The sequence below is a fragment of the Amblyraja radiata genome, chromosome 13 (genome assembly GCF_010909765.2).
Source record: "Amblyraja radiata isolate CabotCenter1 chromosome 13, sAmbRad1.1.pri, whole genome shotgun sequence".
Lineage (NCBI taxonomy): Eukaryota > Metazoa > Chordata > Chondrichthyes > Rajiformes > Rajidae > Amblyraja > Amblyraja radiata.
Window position 1 is genome coordinate 30,072,319 of NC_045968.1, and position 18,760 is coordinate 30,091,078.

Here is an 18,760-nt window from a genome sequence, read left to right on the forward strand (position 1 = left end):
AGCGTTGAAGCCTATTCGGCGGTGAGGCCTCGGCGGTGGAGCCTCACGGTGATGAGGCCTTGGTAGTGGTGAAGCTCGCAGCGGCGGCCGCGGCGAAGCGTCGCGGGTCGACCCGCGGTCAGCAGTCGATAAGAGATGGGCGAACCACTGTGAGAGAGGGAGGGGAAGGACAAATAGGGAGGGAGGGGGTGAGACTAATGGACAATGGGGACCCGGCATGAGGGAACCCGCTGTGGTGGAGGGGGGAGGGAGAACATCAAGGGGGAGCCGGCGAACTTTGTCAGAGCCGTGGGTGGCCGCTCTTTGTATACCTTGTGTATGCAAGCAAAGAATTTCACTGGGCCTTGTCACATGTGACAATAAAGTATTCCATCTCCTGCCACCTCCTGCAGCAGACTCTGATGGTCCTACACTGGCCTCTCAGAGCCCACAGAACTGGAAACAGGTCACCCTCAAGCACTGGGTACTGGGACCAAAAATGACTGCATTTTTGCACAGCTATACATGAGGTGTATAAAATGATGAGGGGTATGTTTAGGACACTTGATAAAAATCTCTCCCCGTGACAGAGAGGTCAAAGGAGGAAATATGTTCTTGGTATGTATAAGAGATTTAGAGAGGAATTGAGAAGGAACATTTTCACCTGGAGCTAGGTTAAATTCTGGCAAGGAAGGTAGTGGAAGCAAGTACATTTAAGAAGCACCTGCATAAGCATTTTAATTGCTGAGGTGTATAAGGTTACATTGCTTATTTGTATCAATACATACTTGATAGTCAGCACAGGCCCATTTCTGTGTGATCCTCTGTGGGATACTGGGCAGGTGGATAATTGATTTCAATGAATCAAAGTATCCTCAATGGCCTCTTGTATTATCATCTTTCTCCATTAACAACCCGGTATCGGTTCATATACATTAAACAATCCATCACAACTCAGGTAAAACAGCCCAGGGAATGAACAGCAAGACTGTGGCGCCTCTCCTATCCCCACAGATACCAGGATAGCAAACAGTCGTGAGAGAAGGTGAAGCTTTCCCAGAGCCTCTATTCATCCCCCTTGCCCCAGTGAACTGTTAGAATGAGCAAAAGCTCCTGCACACTGATCTGAGGAATTGTTTATTTTCAGTTCCTGCCACTGATCAGTTCTCATCCCCGGCTGGATACAGGACTGAGGAACCGCAGTGACTGAGCTTCACTCTGTTAGACGCCTGCAGCACCTCCTGCAGCTGCTGGAGGGAGTCACTGAGCTGCCGGATTCTGGGGTTGTTGAAGAAGGTGGACACGGGAATGTGAAGCTGAGCACCGATTTTGGTGACCTCGGGGCTCCAGCTGAGCTCGGGGCACCCCGCGACCTCTGGGCTCCCCCCAAATGATGGGCCGCTGACCTCCGGGCTAAAAGCGGCCCGTGCACACTCCTCGCCGTCAGCTCTGCACGTCCTCCATTCACTCTGCCCACCAGTGTCAATGTCAATGAAACTCCGTCTCACACATTCCGCAGCGAAGATCACCTCATTCAGGATGGCATCGTGCAAGATTTTCCGATTTTGCAGACTTGGGTAAACAGCTTCATAAACCTGTGACACAAGAGGGAAGAACTAACAAAGAGCCACAGTGTTCTTCACAGCACGTTTACAGAGGCAATCCCTGGACATACAGGAATCCATGAAAAAGGTGGCTTGTTTAGTTAATGGATTCGGATTACGGAGGTTTGATGATTTAGGAAGAACACTCACAGGATGTGGGGACGGAGATTCAGCTCACTGACTGACTGAGTGGGAAGAGTGGAGCGAGAGACAGGAGCAGGGAGGGAGACGAGAGCGGGGGGGGGGGGGGGGGAGGTGGGGATGGAGAGTGAAAGTGGGACGGGAGAAAACAACAGGGAGAAGCGAAAGGAGAAAGGCGAAGCAAAAGGAGGGGGGAGGAAGAGGAGTGGTCACTGTGACTACAGGTGCTTCCTCTATAATCTTCACTCCCTTCTGACTTACAACACTCACCAACTTGTACGGTAACTCAGAGTTCTTCATCTTGATTTTGGCCCTTGAAGGATCTCTGCGGAAGATCGCTACTTGAGTACAGAAGCCCAGTGTTTCTGTACCTGCGGGCCCTACGCCTACACCAGTGAACTCCATGGAGTAGGCATTTGTACGTCCAATGTCCAGACACCTGCGGGAGCAGAGCAGAGGGCTATTAGTAATTCACAGCCTTTTAACTTTCACCGACTACACAGAATTATGAAGGGCAGTGAGAGGCTAGATATTAGGAAATCTTTCCCCGTGGCAGAGATATCTAAAACTACAAATGAGAGTTTAGGGTTAAGGGGTGTTTGATTCAGAGGGAATTTCAGGAAGAGATTATTTACCCAGCACGTGGTGGAAATCTGGAGCAGAAGTCTGTGGACCAAATGCTGGTAAATGAGATTAGTGCAGATGGGATGTCAATGATCACCATGGACATGGTGGGATGAAGGGCCTGATTCTGTGCTGTATCTAGATCTCTAGAGTTTGAAGGATTATATTATTGAGACTTGCTAGATCCTTAAGGGACATGAAGAAGATATAGAATTATTTCCATGAGTGGGGAATTTGAACGAGAGGTTGTAGTTACAATATTTGGGACAGGCATTTAAAATGGAGCTGCTTCTCACAGAGGGTGGTGAATGTCAGGAATTCTCTATCCCTGGGGTTTGTGGAAGCCGGATCTTTGAGGGTGTTTAAAGAGGAAGTAGATACATTACTGAAAGATTAATCAAATTGAGGGCAGTGGGGAACTAGCACCGAGGAGCTGCAGCCAGTGTAGAGCAGCCTTGATCATATCAATTGGTGGGGCAAGGTTGAGGGCTGAATGACCTACTCCTGCATCTATTTTCTTCTGAATGACTGTAAGGTTCTAGTCTCCAGTGTTTCTGAGCAGGATGGTCCTGCCCAATCAATCAATCAATCAATCAATCAATCAATCAATCAATCAATCAATCAAACAAATACTTTTATTGTCATTCAAAAATACACCACAAAGTCTGAATGAAATTTCGTTGCATCTGGCTCGCCGTGCAACATAAAACAACAAAAGGATAAAATGGATAAAAAGATAAAATAGATAAAAAGATAAAACAGATAAAATAGATAATAGTGGCAGCAAATTATATGGAATTCAAGAGTCTGATGGCTCGGGGGAAGAAGCTGTTGCAAAACCTGGCCGTTCTGCTCCTTATACTGCGATACCTTTTGCCCGAGGGCAGCAGAGTGAATAGTCCATGATGGAGATGTGTGGGGTCTTTTATAATGCTGTTGGCCTTGGACAAGCAACGTTTGCACGCAATGTCCCGGATTAAAGGAAGAGAAGTCCCGAGAAGTCCACTTACCAAGCTTGAAATTCAGATCTGCTCCATTCAAATCTGTGGTCACAATGTCTGAATTGGGTTACCCCTGGGAACAAGATGTTGAAGTCAGCATTGGGAGTAGTTATTACAACTACAGCTGGGTTCATATAACCAAACAACACTTCTGAAAATCTTGCCAGTTCGGCAGCATCCAAGTGCTCTATTCTGAATAAGGAATAAGAAATGGATCAAATAAGACAACAATAAATTACATTGTGCATTATCGTTACAGGGAAATCCTCAAGGAATACATTGTATGCACCCAATGTATTTTCTGATGCTCCAAAAGGAAGGGTCCCTACAAAGCAATGATTAAATGTGAGAGGAAGTGGAAGTTCATAGGGAAATAAAAACAGAAAAGTCTGGGAACAGAATTTCTGGTCAGCGAGGAATTTTTTTGGAATTCTTTCCCTGGCAAACTCTGGCAAAGGGTCTCAAACTTGAAATGTTAAATTGCTTGAAAACTTGGATCAAATTACCCTCTGGCAGATAAGACTTAAGAGAATCCAAAGGGATTTTATCGTATTGACACTCCTCGACTTATGCAAGGGAAGCATTCCGTAAAGCCTTATGCAAGTCAGATTTTACTCAACCCTGTTAGTTAAGTCGGGGAGTGCCTGTACATTAAAAGAGGGCAATGAGAGAGAGAATAGGGCCCACAGAACCCAAAGCGGTCATCTAAGTGTGGAGTCACAGGAGATGGATGAGGATTTCTCCTCTGTTGTGGAGAAATACATGATGGTGAGGGAACTTGGGATAGTTAATTGAGATGTCTTGAGGATAGTCTATATTACAGTAAGACCATAACAACATAAGACACAGGAGTAGAATTAAATCATTCGGCCCATCGAGTCTGCTCTGCCATTCAATCAAGGCTGATCTATTTTTTCCCCCTCAACCACATTCTCTGCCTTCTCCTGTAACCTTTGATGCCCTTACTAATTAAGAGCCTATCAATCTCTGCTTTTAATACCCAATGATTTGGCCTTCACAGATATCTGTGGCAGAGAATTCCACAGATTCACTAAACTATGGCTAAATAAATTCCTTTGCATCTCTAGTCTAAAGATACATCCTTTTATTCAGAGTTTGTACCCTCTGGTCCTAGACTCTCCCACTACTGGAAACATCCTCTCCACATTGACTCTATCTCGGCCTTTCATTATTCGGTCGGACACAATGGGTTCCCCCCTCATTTATATAAACGCCAGTGAGTACAGGCCCAGAGCCAACAAATGCTCCTCATATGTTAACCCATTCATCCCTGGAATCATTCTAGTCCACTTCCTCTCGACCCTCTCCAACACTAGCACATCCTTCCTCGAAAGAGGGAGCACATAGTGCCAATTCTGGCCTCCCTCCACTGGCTCCCGGTGTACTTTCGAGTTCATTTTAAAATTCTTTTATTTGTTTTTAAATCCTTAAATGGGCTCGCCCCGCCTTACCTCTCTGAGCTGCTTCATCCATACGCTCCTGCCTGGTGCCTCAGGTCAGCTGATCAGCTGCTTCTGGAGGTACCGAGGTCTAAGCGGAAGCTCAGAGGGGATAGAGCCTTCTCTGTTGCTGCTCCGGCACTCTGGAACACTCTGCCGTTGCACATCAGACAGGCCCCCTCACTGTCCATCTTCAAAACCAGTATTAAAACACATTTATATTCCTTGGCTTTTGACCCTGCTTGAGACTTTGCTCCTGTTTTAGTGCTTTTAATGTTTTTAATTTTATTGTTTTTATTCTTTCTTTTAATATTTTTATTGTCGTGTAATAATTTCTTGTTCATGACTAGTCATGTACAGCACTTTGTGGCAACAGTGGTTGTTTTTAAAGTGCTCTATAAATAAAGTTATTATTATTATTATTATTATTATATGGGCCTCAAAACTGCTCACAATTTTCCAAATGTGACCTGCTCGGCATCTTATAAAGCCTCAGCGTTACATACTTGATTTTATATTCTAGTCCTCTCGAAATGAATGCTAACACTGCATTGGTCTTCTTCACTGCGGACTTGACCTGCACCAGCACTCCCAATCCATTTGTACCTCTGATTTGTGAATCCTTTAGAAAATAGTCTATGCCTTTAATCCTTCTACCAAAGTGCATGACTGTACACTTTGCTACACTGTATTCCACCTGCCACTTCTTTACGCACTCTCCCATCGTGTCCAAGACCTTCAGCAGAATCTCCGCTTCCTCAACACAATCTGTCCCTCCACCTATCTACTGATCATCCACAAACTTGGACACTAATTCCATCATCCAGATTATTAACATAAAACGTGAGAAGTAACGGACCCAACACTGACCCACGCAGAACACCACTGGTAACCAACCAGAAAAGGTCACCTTTATTCCCAGTCTTTGTCTTCTGCCAGTCATGCTAGTTACCTTGCCTCCAATACCATGGACCCCTTTCTTGTTTAGCAGCCTCACGTGCAGTACCTTATTAAAGGCCTTCCGAAAATCCAAGTAAAAACCTCCATTTTTTCTCCTTTGTTGATCCTGCTGGTTTCTTCCTCAAATGGACTCTAAAATCTTACCAACCACGGAAGTCAGACTAACCAGCCTATAATTTGTGTAGGAAGGAACTGCAGATGCTGGTTTAAACCGAAGATAGAAGATAAACAAAAATGCTGGAGTAACTCAGTGAAACAGGCAGCATCTCTGGAGAGAAGGAATGGGTGTTGTTTTGGGTTGAGACCCTTCTTCAGACCAGCATTTTATCATTCCAGTTCGGTTGCATCCAAGGGCTCTAGTCTCAGTAAGATCATCATTTGGCGAGTGAAGTGCCGGGTAACTAGAGGGTGACTAATTGAGTTGATTGAAAGACATAGCATGGAAACAGGCACTTCAGCCCAACGGGTCAATGCCAACCATCGATCACCCTTCACACTAGTTAAGTTATCCCACTTTCTCATCTACCTATACCTTCTCGTCATAAACACCTGCTATGGTCAAGTTTCCCCATCCATGTCCTCTTAATGTGTATCTCTTTCAAACATTCCTCAGCCTCTTCTACTCCATAGAAAACAAGCCAAGCCTCTCTAGGCTTCCCTCATAACTGAAACATTCCAATTGAGGTGAACCCTCCTCTGCATCCTCTCCAGTGAATCAAGTCCATAAGTTCGGGTAGTGTCTTATTTACTGTACCTCTACCCAGAGGGACAGAGCTACTGCTGGAGGTCCCACAGAGGCCAAGCGTGCAGATTGTACACAGCGGTGGATCAGCAGTGGAGGAGATCCACAGCATTACCAGGCCAGGCTGATCCCTGCAACACCAACCCAGTGCTGCCAGCAGGACAACGGGCCTTTACGGCCAAGATAGGAGTCCAAGAACGTGAAAGCTGAAGGGCACAAGGTGGCGTCAGAAAAGTGGCACCTCTTTGTGTACTACCTTGGTGAAGTCTACTATTCTTACACTACAATCATTGTACTTTTATACTTATTTATGATTGTGCTTATGTATAGTATGATTTTACTGAATTGTATGCAAAACAAATTATATTACTTTATCTTGGTACATGTGACAATCAAGTACCATTGAATCATCATCGAAATGATTTGCCACACAATGTTTTTTACTGTATCTCATGCGACAATAATAGTAAGCCAATGCAAATACTTACAATTCAATGCACGAAACAAAATCACAATCCAGCATGCGCGGGTCTTTCACAGCGACAGATCCCTGGTACAGTCTCACTGACAATGGGCTGGGCCGGGGCTGCAGGTAGTCACCGGGCAAGGGGGAGACACGGTACCTGGTGGGAGCAAGAACCCCAGTTCATCATCGCCAAAAGTGTAAAGTTCAATGGGACAATCGCACAATGAAGAATATGTGTGGGAAGTTTCAGGTATTTTTTTAAATTCTTTGCAGGAGAATCCTATACCTCATGCACGCTCCCGTCTAACTGGCATACCCTCTGGGCCCAATATTCCATCAGTACCGGTTCCGAAGGTGCTCAACATCTGACTATGGCAGAGAATTCACAGACACTTCTCCCGCTTGCGATCTAGACAGCAAACCCTCCTTCTTAAAGCTGTTCTTGACCCTCCCATCATCTGAAACCTTCCTGCATAGGACGTGTCCAGTTGTTAGAATTGTATAGCTTTTAATGAGATGCCATTTCATTCTGCTTCACTCCAGAGAACATCCAGACAAGTCCCACCAACCCAGGATTCGATCCAGTAAACCTCTGTTACACTTCCCCAAAACAAGAACACCGTTCCTCAGAGAAGGAGAGTCACAACTCTGGGTGGGATCCCATCACAATTCTGTCCAGCTGCAGCAAGGCTCCTTGTTTCCTTCCAGTGAAGACCACCATATCATCTGCCTTTCCAACTGCTGCCCTTGTTTTTACTGACAGGTGTATCCATCTCCCAGATGTCCACACCATCCAATTTCCCAGTCTTCACCATTCAGATAATCTGTGGCTGTAAAATCAAACCATGAATTCTCTGGTCTGGTTTTACATTTACAATAGATCACCTCTTCTATATTCCTGTCACACTGTACCTGTGGTGAAATTCCCCACTCACCCAACTAATCTGAATAACACTGGAGCCTCAAGCTCATAATTCACAGCAACCTCACCCAAAGTTGAACCCCCCCCCTCCTAACCACGCACAATGACCGCATCAGTCACTCACGCACACGCACACTCACACCCAATCCCATCTCTGGCCACTTTCAGATTCATCTATCCTATGAGTCACATTTTCATTTCCGTACTCCATTACAACACAGGAAGAGGCCATTCATCCCATCATCCATACTCTGTAACCCTATTCTCCCCATATGTCTGACGCCTGCTCTATTGTCAGAGTGAGGCTAAACATAAATTTGAGGAGCAGCATTTCATATTTCACTTGGTCAGCTTACAACCCAGGAGTATGAGTTTTGATTTTTCTAACTTCAATTAACCACAGCATTCCCTCTCTCCATCCCGCTCCCACCAAGTCACACCAGTTTTACGTCTTCACCTGGTAAACAGCTAACAATGCCTTGTTTCCTTTATAATTTTCGAATATCTTTCATTCATTTGCCTATATCTCTCTACATCATCGCCTACATCTCTCGTTTCCCTTTCCCATGACTTTCAATGTGAAGAAGGGTCTCGACTCGAAACTTCACCCATTCCTTCCCTCCATTGTCCTATACAGGGACACATGACAATAAACTCACTTGAACTTGAACTTGAACTGTACAGGTTTGTAGGTTAATTTGGCTTCGATAACATTTGTAAACTGTCCCTAGTCTGTACGATAATGCTAGTGTACGGGATCCATGTTTAGCGCGGACTCGGTGGACTTGTGTTTCCGGGCTGTGTATCTAAACTGAACTATTGGGCTTTCGAGAAGAAACCTGTACTCAAGTTGGCTTGTATACAACCACACAGCAGTAACAATGCCCTTTTGAAACAGTCTCTTAAGCACCTAGGAATGGGCAGTAAAAGCCTTTGCAGTGAAAACTTGGGTCCCAGCTAAATAAATGTTTGGTTGTATCATGGTCTGGTGTGGCAGTTCCAATGCACTGGAATGCAATGTAATGTACGAGACTTCCGAGTGATGAACTCAGCCTGGCCCTTCATGGGCACAAACCCTCCCAACCAACAAAAGCATCTACAAGAGGTGTTGCCTTAAGAACTTAGGCATCAAGGAGTCTCACCATGCCCTCTGCTCACTGCTATGGGCAGAAGATACAGAAGCCTGGTCCCTCACCACCAGGTTCAGGAATAGCTACTTTCCTACAACTATCAGCAGAATAGAGCAATGGAATTCTTGCACCACCATGGACTCATTTTCTAATTGTGTCTTGTTTTTTGCACACTTTGTACAATTTGTGTAACTTATGTATGTTATGTTTTTGTGCGTATGTTACTGTGATGCTGCTGCAAGCAAGATTTTCAATGCACCTGTCCCTCACCATACTTGTGCATGTGACAGTAAACTTGACGTGATAACAAGTGAAGAAGACATCTTCTTACAAAGCAGAAAGGGAATGGACCGATCAAAGTCCATTGGAAAATCTAAGAAAAGCATTTATCAAAATTAAATTACATGTTTTCCTTCAGAAGTTCCAAGTCTGTGTCCACTCCGATAAGAACCTCAATACAACTGCAGAACTTTAACCGAGACAGTAGAGTGCATCGTGCACATCCCAAATCTGCCACCTGGACACAGGAGAGGGCAGAGAATCACCAAATAATATTTTACAAACCGTTACACCTTCATGTTACTTCACCTGCAAATGCCAGAGGATGAAAGTAATCCTTTTATATTCTGTTCATCACATTAATGATACTGTACAAATGTATGATGCAAAAAAAAAGGAGAGCAACTAGATGAACTCAGTGGGTCAGGCGGCATCTGTGGAGGGAAATGGACAGATTTTGTTTTGGGTTGAGATCATTCACTTGGACTGGACGGCGAGGTTGGGATGGGCACAGAGAGCAAAGGGGGTCAATGGGGGTGAGGTTGCAGTGGGTAAGGGGAGTGAGAGGAGGTGGGTAGTTGATGTCATGTCGGCAGTTAGAAATGAAAAGGTCACGAGGGATTAAAAGCCAGAGGGAAGTGTCCAAGAGGAACAAGAATATAGGAGACAGGAGAAAGAGTCAACAGTAGGTGGGAGGAGAGAATTCCATGTCAGAATAAAATGGGCATTTAGGCAATGGAAGAAGAGCTCAAGATGCCGAGGTTGGGATTAGTGCTGAGAGAGCATATATATGGAGAAACTCAGTGGGCCAGGCAGCATCTGTGAAGGGAAATGGATAGATGATGTTACAGGTCGGGGCCCTTCTCCAGTCGGACTTGTTCAGGTCCTCCAGCAGTTTGTTTTTTACTCAATGTCCCTTCATTCTTCGTCTTGAGGTGATGCTGTTCACCAGTCAAACTGCCACCAATGGATTAACCAGGTGACAAGCAACCAATCTGACATTCAGATTGAAGAACGAACCAAAATATATCTCAAAATGGAAACTCAGCAAGGAGGAAATGAGTTTGGAGGAAAGGCGTTACAGAACAGCACAACACAGGACAGGTACATTGGCTGAACATTTAAACTGCAGACCTGCCTATATAGAGACAATAAACCTCCATTACCTGGCTGTTTGTGTACCTGTCTAAATGCTTCTTAAATGTTGCTATCATATCTGCTTTCACAATACTTCCATTGGTAGCAACTTCTTGGCAACTCTTGTTTTTTTTTTTGGGGGGGGGGGGGTAAGAGAGGATTGGGGAGAAAGGGGAAATGGGGGGGGGAAATGGAGGGATGTGTTTGTAGAAGTTACTTAAAATTGAAGAATTCAATGTTCATACTGTAGTAAGCTCGCCAAATGAAATATGAGGTGCTGTTCCTCCAGTTTGCATGTGACCTCACTCGACAATGGAGGAGGCCCAGGACTGAAAGGTCAGTATGGGAATGGGAAGGGGAGATAATGTAGATAGCATTCAGGAGATCCAGTAGACCTTGGCAGACCTAGCTAGGTGTTCAGCAAAACGATTGCTGAATCAATGTTTGGTCGCCACGATGTCCAGGAGCCCACAGCGGGAACACAGGATGCAGTAGATGAGGAAGGACATTATTGCCATAGAGGGAGTGCAGAGAAGGTTCACCAGACTGATTCCTGGGATGTCAGGACTGTCTTATGAAGAAAGACTGGATAGACTTGGTTTATACTCTCTAGAATTTAGGAGATTGAGAGGGGATCTTATAGAAACTTACAAAATTCTTAAGGGGTTGGACAGGCTAGATGCAGGAAGATTGCTCCCGATGTTGGTGAAGTCCAGGACAAGGGGTCACAGCTTAAGGATAAGGGGGAAATCCTTTAAAACCGAGATGAGAAGAACTTTTTTCACACAGAGAGTGGTGAATCTCTGGAACTCTCTGCCACAGAGGGTAGTCGAGTCCAGTTCATTGGCTATATTTAAGAGGGAGTTAGATGTGGCCCTTGTGGCTAAGGGGATCAGAGGGTATGGAGAGAAGGCAGGTACGGGATACTGAGTTGGATGATCAGCCATGATCATATTGAATGGCGGTGCAGGCTCGAAGGGCCGAATGGCCTACTCCTGCACCTAATTTCTATGTTTCTATGAGGTTAGAGGTGCATGTGAATCTGTGAAGGACTGTTGGGATCCCTGAATGTAGTCGAGAGAGGAGGTATAAGGACTGGAGTTACAACTCCTGCAGGGAAATTACCTGGGGAGGGGGTAGTTTTGGTGGGAAGGGATGAGTAAACCGAGGAGTTGCAGAGGGAGCGGTCTCTGCGGATGGCAGAACGATTAGTGGTGGGATCACGTTGGAGGTGACGGAAATGTCAGAGGATGATATGTTGAATGCAGAGGCTGGTGGGTGAAAGGCGAGGACCAGGGGAACTCTTTGTGTGTCTGGGGGAGACGAGGAAGCAAGAGCAGAACTCCAGGACACAGAAGAGACACGGTTGAGAGATCCATCTACAACAGACGGGGGGAAACCACTGAGGATTGAGGACATCTCAGATGTCCTCGTATGGAACACCTCATCTTAGGAGCAGATGCAGCGGAGACGGAAGAATTGAAAGTAGGGGATAACATCTTTGCAAGCGGCAGAGTGGGAGGAAGTGTCATCAAGATAACTGTGGGAGTCAGTAGATTTATAGTAGACATCAGTCGATAGTCTGTCCCCTGCGATGGAGACCAAGAAAGGGGAAAGAGGTGTCAGAGATAGTCCAGATATTGAGGGCATTCATTGTAGAAGTTAGTGGTGAAGTTAATGAAGTGTATACCCGGAACAAGGACTGTTTAGATGTAACCAACAAAAAGGCAGGCATAGGCCCTTGATTACACCTTTAACTTAAAATTTAACCTTTAACAGATAATTAGATCCCATTTTCTCCTCACCTTACGTGCCTGCAATTTCTCCACCAATTCTACAACCAACTGGTATCGCTGTTTGTACAGCGGTGGAGAAAAGGTTATGGTCTCCATCGCTTCCGCTTGGCGACACCAGCAACCTGATCAAACACAAGAGCCACATGTGTCTCTGTAAATTGTGAGGGTTACAGTCGGAAGGAGTGTGATTTAGTCAGGGTAAGGTGGTACAGGGTGTGAGGGGTAGAAGGGGGTAAGGAGTGAGGGTGTGAGGCAGGGTTCATGGAAAGATGGACAAGGTGAGGGGATACAGGGTGAGGATCCGCTGGGAGGTTGTGTGATGGGTTCAGGGTGAGGGGGTACAGGGCGAGGTACATGATGAGGAGACGCTGGGAGGCGATGTAATGGGGTTCAGGATGAGGGGGTTCAGGGCAAGAGGGTGAAGGGGACCATCTGGAGGAGGTGTGTTGGGATACAGGATGAGAGGGAGTGATAGAGTCTGGGTGAGGGGAAGGGGGTACAAGGTGAGGGAGTATAGGGTGAAGAGATGTGATGGGGTGCAGATGTGATTGAGTGGGAACTTGGTGAGGGGGTACAGGGCGAGGGGGGTCAGGGGTTCAGAGTGAGGGGGGGACAGTGTGAGGGGGTACAGCTTGAGGGGGGTCAGTGTGATGGGTTCAGGATGAGTGGGTACAGGATGAGGGGGTCAGGGTGAGGGGGGTTCAGGGTGAGGGGGGTCAGGGTGAGGTGGGTTCAGTGTGAGGGGGGGTACAGGGTGAGGGGGGTTCAGTGTGAGGGGGGTTCAGTGTGAGGGGGGTTCAGTGTGAGGGGGGTTCAGTGTGAGGGGGGGTCAAGGTGAGGGGGGATCAGGATGAGGGGGTTCAAGGCATCAGGGGGTTCAGGGCGAGGGGGGGTCAGTGTGAGGGGGGGTTCAGGGTGAGGGGGGTTCAAGGCATCAGGGGGTTCAGGGTGAGGGGGGTTCAAGGTGAGGGGGTTCAGGGTGAGTGGGGTTCAGGGCATCAGGAGGTTCAGGGTGAGAAAGGTTCAGGGTGAGGGGGGTTCAAGGTGAGTGGGGTTCAGGGCATCAGGGGGTTCAGGATGAGGGGGGGTTCAGTCTGTTTTACAGATTGTCCTCAATCTTATATAAATATATATATTCAGGGTGAGTTCAAGGTGAGTGGGGTTCAGGGCATCAGGGGGTTCAGGATGAGGGGGGGTTCAGGGTGAGGTTCAGGGTGAGGGGGGTTCAGGGCATCAGGAGGTTCACGATGAGGGGGGGTTCAGTGTAAGGGGGGTTCAGGGTGAGGGGGGGTTCAGGGTGAGGGGGGGTTCAGTGTGAGGGGGGGTTCAGGGTATCAGGGTGAGGGTTCAGGGTGAGGGGGGTTCAGCGTGAGGGGGTTCCGGGTGAGGGGGGGTTCAGGGTATCAGGGTGAGGGGGGGTTCAGGGTGAGGGGGGTAGGACTACAGAGACAGGGTCGCGGCTACGGGAGAGCAGGCGGGTGAAGCTGCGTCAGCGGAGGATGAGGCTGCACTGCAAGAAGGGCCGTGGGGTAATGAATGGGGCGATTTCCGTACAATGACGAAGTTGAAGAATAATTCCGTGTAAAATGCGCCGCAAACTCATCCGAGGATTGACATCAGGCTTAGCTCCGGGCGATGACGTGTTTCCTGTCCAGTGACCATGGAAGTGACATCACATCCAACGAATGAAAGGTCATCGGGAATATGAGCTCTGCGCTAGATCTGCGACGTCATTCCATGACGCACACGTACCATCCAATCACAGCCGGCGTCAGCCCCGCCCCTACTTTGTCCCTATACCTTTAATTCTGCAAATGAAGAAGGGTCTCGACCCGAAACGTCACCCAATCCTTCGCTCCAGAGATGCTGCCTGTCCCGCTGGGTTACTCCAGCATTTTGTGTATTACTTTAATTCTGCACCTTGCTCCCATTGTGGGGGTACAGGGGGACCTCAGGAATGCGTTGGTATTTACAGGGGGTTCCTAGGAATGTGTCATGTTTTTTTACAGAGGATCCCAGGGAGTATGTAAGCATTACAGGTCTAGTTTAGTGTCACATGTACCAAGGTACAGTGAAAGTTTTTTGTTGCCTGCTAATATGTCAGCGAAAAGACCATATGATTACAATCAAGCCGTCCACAGTGTACAGATACATGATAACGGTAATAATGTTCAGTGCAGGATAAAATCTGGTAAAGATAGTCTGAGGGTCTCCAATTATGTAGATAGGCGCTCAGGGCTGCTCTCCCGTTGTTGATAGCATGGTTCAGCTGCTTGACAGGGTCCCCAGGAGTGTGTCAGTATGTGCAGGTGGTCTCCAGGGTCGTATCAGTATGCACAGGGGTCCTGTGGGATGCACTAGTAAATGGGGAATGAGGAGAGTAATTGGAGTGTGTCACTATTTACAGGGGAAACCATGAGAATGTGTCAGTATTACCGACAGCATAGACACAAAAAGCCGGAATAACTCAGCGAGACGGGCAGCATCTCTGGAGAGAAGGAATGGGTAACGTTTTGGGTCGAAACCCTTCTTCAGACTGGTTAGAGATAAGGGAAACGAGAGATATAGACGGTGATGTGGAGAGATAAAGAACAATGATGTGAGAAGGAATAGGCTTCGTTTTGGGTCGAGATCCTTCTTCAGACTGATGTCGGGGGGGGCGGGAAAAACAAAGGAAGAGGCGGAGACAGTAGGCTTGGGAAGGGGTGGGGAAGGAGGGAGAAAGCAAGGACTACCTGAAATTAGAGGTCAATGTTCATACCGCTGGGGTGTAAACTACCCAAGCGAAATATGAGGTGCTTTTCCTCCAAGTTGCATTGGGCCTCACTCTGGCCATGGAGGAGACCCAGGACAGAAAGGTCGGATTTGGAATGGGAGGGCGAGTTGAAGTGCTGAGCCACCGGGAGATCAGGTTGGTTATTGCGAACTGAGCGGAGGTGTTGGGCGAAGCGATCGCCAAGCCTGCGCTTGGTCTCACCAATTTAGAGAAGTTGGCACCTGGAACAGCAGATGCAGTAGATGAGGTTGGAGGAGGTGCAGGTGAAACCCTGCCTCACCTGGAAAGACTGCTCGTGTCCTTGGATGGAGTCGAGGGGGGAGGTAAAACGACGTGTAGCATTTCCTGCAAGGGAAAGTACCAGGGAAGGGGGTGGTTTGGGTGTGTAGATGGTTTATGCATGCAACCTATAACGTAGCTACCTCAACACCACTAACCACGCCCAGCCATATCAGTATAACTGTGATATCCTCCCCTTGTTCCTCCCTTTGGTTCCAGTACGCCTGAAGACTAGATGCAGTCAGTACTGGGACGTGTGTAACATGTGCCTTGATTAAAGACTCAGTAAAGGTTACAGTGTGTCAGACTCCACTCCTTTACAGGGTGGGAAGGGACAAATTGACCAGTGAGTTACGGAGGGAACGGTCTCTGCAGAAAGCAGAAAGAGGAGGAGATTGGAAGATGTGGCCAGTGGTGGGATCCCGTTGGAGGTGGTAAAAATGTCGGAGGATTATATGTTGTACTCAACGGCTGGTAGGGTGGAAGTTGAGGACAAGGGGGACTGTCCTTGTTACGAGTAGGGGGATGGGGAGTAAGAGCGGAGCTGCAGAATATAGAAGAGACCCTGGTGAGAGCCTCATCTATAATAGAAGAGGGGAACCTCGTTCCCTAAACAATGAGAACATCTCTGATGCATTGGTCAGGAATACCTCATTCTGGGTGTTCGTTAGCAAAAAACAATCAAAAGCTGGTGATAAGAGTGTGAGACTGGATAATTGCATGGATAGATGGGAGAGGTTGGGATTGTTCTGCTGGAAACCAGCATATGGACTCAAATGGTGATGAGTTTAGTGATACAGCGCGGAAACAGGCCCTTCGGTCCACCGGGTCCGCGCCGACCAGCGATCCCCGCACACTAGGGACAATTTTTACATTTACCAAGCTTTGGAGTGTGGGAGGAAATCGAAGATCTCGGAGAAAACCCACCCAGGTCACGGGGAGAACGTACAAACTCCGTACAGAACAGCACCTGTAGTCAGGATCGAACCCAGGTCTCCGGCGCTGCATTCGCTGTAAGGCAGCAAATTTACCGCTGCGCCACCGTGACCGCCAGTTTCTGGTGTCACTTCTGAGGATGTTTGCCAACATTGCTGAATCCCCAGATGGAGAACAATTCTGTACTGTAAACTCTCGTCCCGTTTGCAAGCCACACTATGACGTGTTGTGGAAGAATGTTTGTCTGTTTGACAAATCAAGAGTTAAAACTTGGTACTCGCTTATAATGTCTCCATTGTGCTTGCCTGTATGTTTCCTCACTGCCTATGAATGTACTTATCAGCAGCTGCAGATAACCGTCCCCTGCAAATTTATTAAAAACGGCCCGTCGGAAGAAAGTAGCATGGTAAAGGTTATCACGTTGCCCTTGGTTGTTTTTGTACTTTTATATTCTATTGTAAATTAAAGCATGACTTTAGTCACGCAGACTCGTTTAAGATATTGTTGAATTACTTGTAGCAGAGTCTGGCTCCAGCAAACAGTGATATCACGTTAATAAAATCTCACAACCTCGAAGTCCGGTGCCGGCAGTGTTTCTTTCAGTAAATTCCCTGACACGTGTTGTGTCTTGTACTTCTGTACTCCCGAGGTATCCATTTACTTGCCTCGAACAGTGTTTGGAAGTGGGAGGTGGGGAAACAGGTCAGTAGATATGTAGAACAGAGGACCTGGAGCTAGGTGGGAGAAAAGGGGTGGGGAGACAGAGGCAGATAGAAAAAAGGGCAGATGGAGCCAGTAGAAGGACAGGAGGGTAAAGATGGCCATAGGAGGAAACAAAGGCAGCCTGTGCTGGAATCTGATAAAAGGAAAGTGATTATGGGAACCTTTAAGGGAGAAATGAAACGAGGCAGGTGAGGATCTGGTGGGTACAATGTGTTGATGGAACCAGGAGAGGGAGGCGGTGACAGCATACAAATGTAGGGGACCTTGAGTGGATGGTGAGGACTCAAGTAGTTTGGGGCATGATTGAACACATGATAGATGAAGTTTAATGCAGAAACTGATGAGTGCCACACTTCACTAGGGAAAGGATGAGAGAGCATTGCGCGGGACAGTTCTAAATGGGAACAGGACCAGAGACATTGAAGTATTTGTGTTCAATGGAAGTGGCAGGGCAGTTGGTAAAATGTTACCAAAGACACCCACAACACTGGACTTCAGGCAGAGAATACAAGAGTGAGGAGGTCATGATGAACCTTTATAAAGCAATGGTCCCATTTCAAGAGGGATGCAGAGCCCATTTCTGGGCACCACTTTAGGAAAGGTGAAATCTTAAGGAATATCCAGAGATTTACTGGCTGATTCCAAGGATGTGGGACTTCTGAATAAGGGGGTCAGTCTGTAGAACGGCCTCGACCCGAAAGGTCGCCTATTCCTTCTCTCCATAGATGCTGCCTCACCCACTGAGTTTCTCCAGCATTTTTGTCTACCTGGGACTTGAATTCTGTTGCCAGACTGAAGAAGTTGGGCTGTTCTCCTTGGAACCGAGGAGCTGGATTGATTTTACATTGAGCTAGCGCTGAGTTGAGTCAAAATACCTCAGTCCCTATTGCTGCCTGATTCTGTACACAGAGCCCGAGGTTATTCCCCTCCTTACTTTTGGGTTGCATTCAATTGTATGAAAAGTGCTATGCAAATAAAATTATTATTCTATTATCCCTCTTCTTTGTAAACCGCTGGTTAAGCAGGGTTGGGTTTCACAACAGCAACATCTCACAGCTGGTTTTAATTAAGAGATTGCAGAGCCAATGAGCACAGGGCAGAGTCACCCCTTCCCCTCTCCTTCTCCCCAAGCCTGCCTCTCCCTTGGACTGGGAACTGGTTAATCTTGCTTTCGTCAGTCAGAATTAAATGCACTCACTCAATCATTCCTTCAAATAGCACCCTGTAGTTCAAACAGGGGAGATGTAGTTGAGTGGTGGTAGGGATTCACATGACATCCTGATTTACAATGCTGTGAGAAATAGAAAAACAGTAAAAACTATAAACATTCAGCACGTCATCAGCATCAGTCATCAGTCATCAGCATCACGTCATCAGCATCAGTGGAGAGATGGTGCTGGGTGCATGGGACGAGATACCAGGGGAAATGGTTGAGGCAGGTGCTTTATCAGTACAGTAAACTCTTGTTAAAACTGACCATGGGGGGGGGGGGGGGATCAATAATCTGATTGTCCTCTCTCACAAAGGGATTATCATTGTATAAATATTAAAAACAAAGAACTACACATGCTAGTAAATACATAAAAGGGACACAAAGTGCTGGAGTAACTCAGCAAGTCATGCAGTATCCCTGGAAAATATGGGTTGTTGACATTTTAGGTTCAGATGTTAATACTGGCCAAATTAATGAAACACCATAAATTGGAGGATCCCTGCACTTGTCAGAATTGCTTAAGCCTTGTCAGCTGAAATTTACAGGCTTTGGATGGTGCCAGCCAGTCTAGGCTCAGACTGGTATGCAGGAT

The 18,760-nt window shown here is 46.9% G+C and overlaps 1 protein-coding gene across 1 annotated transcript; it reads right to left on the minus strand.

Moving 5' to 3' along the window:
* Positions 1-691: 691 nt before the first annotated feature.
* Positions 692-14,061, minus strand: henmt1 (HEN methyltransferase 1). The gene is made up of 7 exons (XM_033031585.1): positions 13,796-14,061; positions 12,251-12,363; positions 9,434-9,546; positions 7,000-7,134; positions 3,359-3,541; positions 1,995-2,163; positions 692-1,574 (listed from the first exon to the last, which is right to left on the minus strand). Exons 1-7 carry the CDS (start codon positions 13,842-13,844, stop codon positions 1,140-1,142), a joined length of 1,197 nt encoding a protein of 398 aa, XP_032887476.1. The 5' UTR covers positions 13,845-14,061; the 3' UTR covers positions 692-1,139.
* Between the last annotated feature and the right edge of the window lie 4,699 nt (positions 14,062-18,760).

Bases quoted from the DNA above. Each gene is read 5' to 3' on its own strand.
- henmt1 (XM_033031585.1), bottom strand. From the start codon at position 13,844: ATGAGTTTGCGGCGCATTTTACACGGAATTATTCTTCAACTTCGTCAT. The intron at 12,364-13,795 runs GTACGGAAATCG...GTGTTTGATCAG, and splicing joins TATTCTTCAACTTCGTCATT to GTTGCTGGTGTCGCCAAGCG. The intron at 7,135-9,433 runs GTAATTTAATTT...TGCTCCCACCAG, and splicing joins GAACTTCTGAAGGAAAACAT to GTACCGTGTCTCCCCCTTGC.